The sequence below is a fragment of the Plectrocnemia conspersa genome, unplaced genomic scaffold (assembly GCF_051122295.1).
Source record: "Plectrocnemia conspersa isolate PC_06_02 unplaced genomic scaffold, ASM5112229v1 ptg000011l, whole genome shotgun sequence".
Classification (NCBI taxonomy): domain Eukaryota; kingdom Metazoa; phylum Arthropoda; class Insecta; order Trichoptera; family Polycentropodidae; genus Plectrocnemia; species Plectrocnemia conspersa.
Window position 1 is genome coordinate 15,793,785 of NW_028277175.1, and position 3,618 is coordinate 15,797,402.

A 3,618-nucleotide genomic window follows, 5' to 3' on the forward strand; every position below is an offset into this window, starting at 1 on the left:
CCGTACAATAAAATGCTTTAAAAATATATTATTCGGAATATTTATTGTATATCCATCTATCATCAAAGTCTATAACATCAAAAATGGTTTGAAACTTATATTCAGCGGTGTTTGAATTATATTTAAAAATTAAATGTATAATAAATTGTGTGATTTTTTAATAAATAATAAATTTAAAGAAGGCGATTTTATTATATAATTAATAAAATGAATATAAGTATTCATCACTAATTACACAAATTATGAAAAATATTTTTTTTATATAAAAAAGATAATACAATAAATATACAACCATTGCTGTATTTAATATTTAGTTATAAATTTATTTTATATTATTGTATTAAATTTAATAAATCATTTAAATTTATTATTTATGCGAATTCGTAGTAACGAGCTCGTTAAAGTCTATGCTTATTATTCACTCTGGCAACACTGACAGGATTCAAGTGACGTTTAGCCGTCAAATTTTATTTTGTAGTAACCGCCCTGATTTGATTGATAAATTATAAATATAAAAATATTGTGATGGACAAAACGACGGGAGAGGCTAGCGAAAAGCAGCAGTTAGTAGCTACAGACGAGGATGAAGAAGGAAGGCAAGGAGCTTCTCTATCTCCGGCTGCAAGTGGTGTTTTATCTTCAAGCGGAGCTGCGAGCTACGGATCAAAAACTAATCCTATTAAAAACGTTAATGCGAACACCACATTATTTGGAAATACTAGGTTTGTTTTGACTTTAATATATTTTATTCATGTGTATTAAAATCTTATTCAAACCATTACAGAGTAGCTTATGTAAGTGAAAGACGACCAACAAGACCTCCTCGACACACAGGAACCACTCCGACTAGCGGTATGGGTATAAAGGGCGGAGATTCTCGAAGGACTCAAGCGGCATTGCTGCGACTATTAGCTAACTTTCATGCCACTCCTCCTTCGTCTGATACTCCTGGTTCTTTACCACCAGCTTTGCTACACATGGAAGATATTAGAGAACAACAAGATAACTTAGCTAGACTACATTTCAAGTACTTAATTTTAACATACATATATGTGGTTAAATAGCTCATACTTAAATTTCATATTTACACATACAATTAATTTTCAGATTAGGATCAGATCCAGATGCTCCCGCCAAGCCTGCAAGCGCGAGAGAAACTATGGTCAAATTAGTTAAGAGTTTAGAACAATTATCAACTTCAATCGAACAACTGCATTCTACTACAGATTTTTATAATAACACAGTTGAGTCTTTAGATGAGGGCGATGCTCAAATTCCAAATAAATAGCGTATATGTTATGTAATTGTAATACTTCCGATATATTAAGTTGATTCCGTACTTGTGACCTTAAATCACACAATACTTTTAAAGTTTGTTGTGAACCAACCACATGATATGAAATTTGTAATATATAAATGTAAGGAGTTTGTGATAAGTTTTAAGAAAGAGGAAATTGTGATGCATAAAATAAGCCACATCTAGAATTATGATAAACTATTGTTACAACACAACAATTATAGTTGCTCTTATGAGTCTTATGATACTACTATTCAGTCTTTCTGGGCCAGCGAGAGAAAAATCTGGCTTTATTGCTAATTGTTGCTGCGAGCCCCTCCCCTCACATTAAAATAAATCGAATTAAACCTAGATATTTTAAAAATAAACAAACATTGTTTTTTACGATTACACGTGTTTATAATTATTATTATTATTATTACCCTCAAATGTCTCCCAAAAACTCTGCTACCTCACATTAAAATCAATTGAATTAGAGATGGATATTTTAAAAATAACCACTGTTTTTTTGCAACTGCACATGTTTATATTTTTATTATTTTGTATTATATATTCTGATGCAATAGTCATATTATCAACATATTAGTCTGACCCTTAAGCTATACGCATCGCAATTCCACTAATTCTAAGTTACTCATGTGGCATTAATCATCACCCAAAATACTAGTGAGTTTAAAACTTTTAAAAATTATATTGTACATATACATATGATATAATATTTCGTTATTTTAAATTATAACTTTACTACGAATTTTGCGAAAGAAATTAGATTTATGTAAAATTGCTGTAACTAAATTGCAGTTTTTAATATATATCTGTATCAAACCACTTTTTTATTTAAAAATGATTAAGTGGTTATAAATGAAATATGTTATTACTTAAATTAAATACATATGGTTATTCTTGAATGTATACAAATGTACAAATTAACCTTTACTCGTTTTAAAATCTAAATGGCGCTTAAAAAGCAAGTATTCAGATCACAATTCATCTATGAATTGTAAAAATTGCTTTCAATACAAGAAATTAATTTATTCTCTGAGTTTCATAAGCAATTGAACAATAACTATATTGACCCTGCCATAATTGAACCATGCAGAATCCTTCAAGCACTGCTTTGAATTTGTGTTACAGAGCTTCGACTCTGCCTAACTGTATCACCAGCTGCCATCGGACACCATACACATACATGCATGCTCTGCTGTTCCAATACAAAGCTGGTACATAGAAAAGCTTATCATATACATCGATAAATGCTGCTTTCACAAACTAGTTTAATTTCACAATTAAAATGTATATTGGTAAATATAAAAATATCATCTGTTACAACGGACTCGTTAAATTAACAATAACTATATCATCAGTACAAACATAACTTATGATTCAAAATAAAAACTACAAAATGTTTGCTTCCTCACAATTTTATGGAAGGAGCGATAACAATTGACAACTACTGCGTGGGTTGGGCTTAATTCTTAATATGCACATGTTAATTTCATATTTGTAGTGAAAAAAGTATCTATATGTAGTACAGTGATACTTCGGTTTTCGTCGATAATCAGTCCGAAAACAATCGTTGAAATCTGAAACCAACGAAAACCGAGGCAATTATTTGTAGTATGTATTAACATTACGAGGCATGTAATTGTAGTATGTATGGGTAGTGTACGCCGACGAAATCCGAAGCAACCGACGAAAACCGAGACAACTTTTTTCGCTGAAAATATTGACGAAAACCGAAACCGACGATAACCGAAGTCAACGAAAACCGAAGTACCACTGTAAAAGTTTTATATTTAATATGTTTTTTTGTCCAAAATAAAAAAATATTTATGTTGTACTATAAATATTATACTTTTCAATAAATGGCAGTTTACATTTTGCCATTAACTTCACATCACAATTTTTGGCATAGTTTTTAAACCCATGTTTATATTAAATTACCCATATGGCGTGAAGATTTCAGTAATCTTACTTATTTTCCTGAAAGAGTTTCGTGAGGGCCTATCGGTTGCACATTTTTTTAATAAACTGATATTTTCCCTAAAAAAATGATAAGGATTTATTCGCCAAATGCACTTAAAATTGATGTGCTTCAATTGTAAATATATATATATATAGTTAATTTGTCGTATAGCTCAAATATTTTTTCCACAATTTCATAAAATAAGTATTTAGTTCCTCGCCAATTTAAAAATATATAATTTTATTTAATGAAAATTAATTGATCGTACACTGAGTTTTTTTTATATCATTTTTACTTGTCAATGATAAATTTGATAAATTTAACCCTAAACAACTTTTTGTTGATTAAAAAAAAA

General features: G+C 29.6%; 1 protein-coding gene across 1 annotated transcript; it reads left to right on the forward strand.

The window, feature by feature from the left end:
- Nucleotides 1-413: 413 nt before the first annotated feature.
- Nucleotides 414-1,687, forward strand: LOC148229660 (uncharacterized). The gene is made up of 3 exons (XM_088197821.1): nt 414-722; nt 785-1,027; nt 1,108-1,687. Exons 1-3 carry the CDS (start codon nt 526-528, stop codon nt 1,286-1,288), a joined length of 621 nt encoding a protein of 206 aa, XP_088053947.1. The 5' UTR covers nt 414-525; the 3' UTR covers nt 1,289-1,687.
- Nucleotides 1,688-3,618: the final 1,931 nt, after the last annotated feature.

Bases quoted from the DNA above. Each gene is read 5' to 3' on its own strand.
- LOC148229660 (XM_088197821.1), top strand. From the start codon at position 526: ATGGACAAAACGACGGGAGAGGCTAGCGAAAAGCAGCAGTTAGTAGCT. The intron at 723-784 runs GTTTGTTTTGAC...AAACCATTACAG, and splicing joins ACATTATTTGGAAATACTAG to AGTAGCTTATGTAAGTGAAA. The intron at 1,028-1,107 runs GTACTTAATTTT...ATTAATTTTCAG, and splicing joins TTAGCTAGACTACATTTCAA to ATTAGGATCAGATCCAGATG.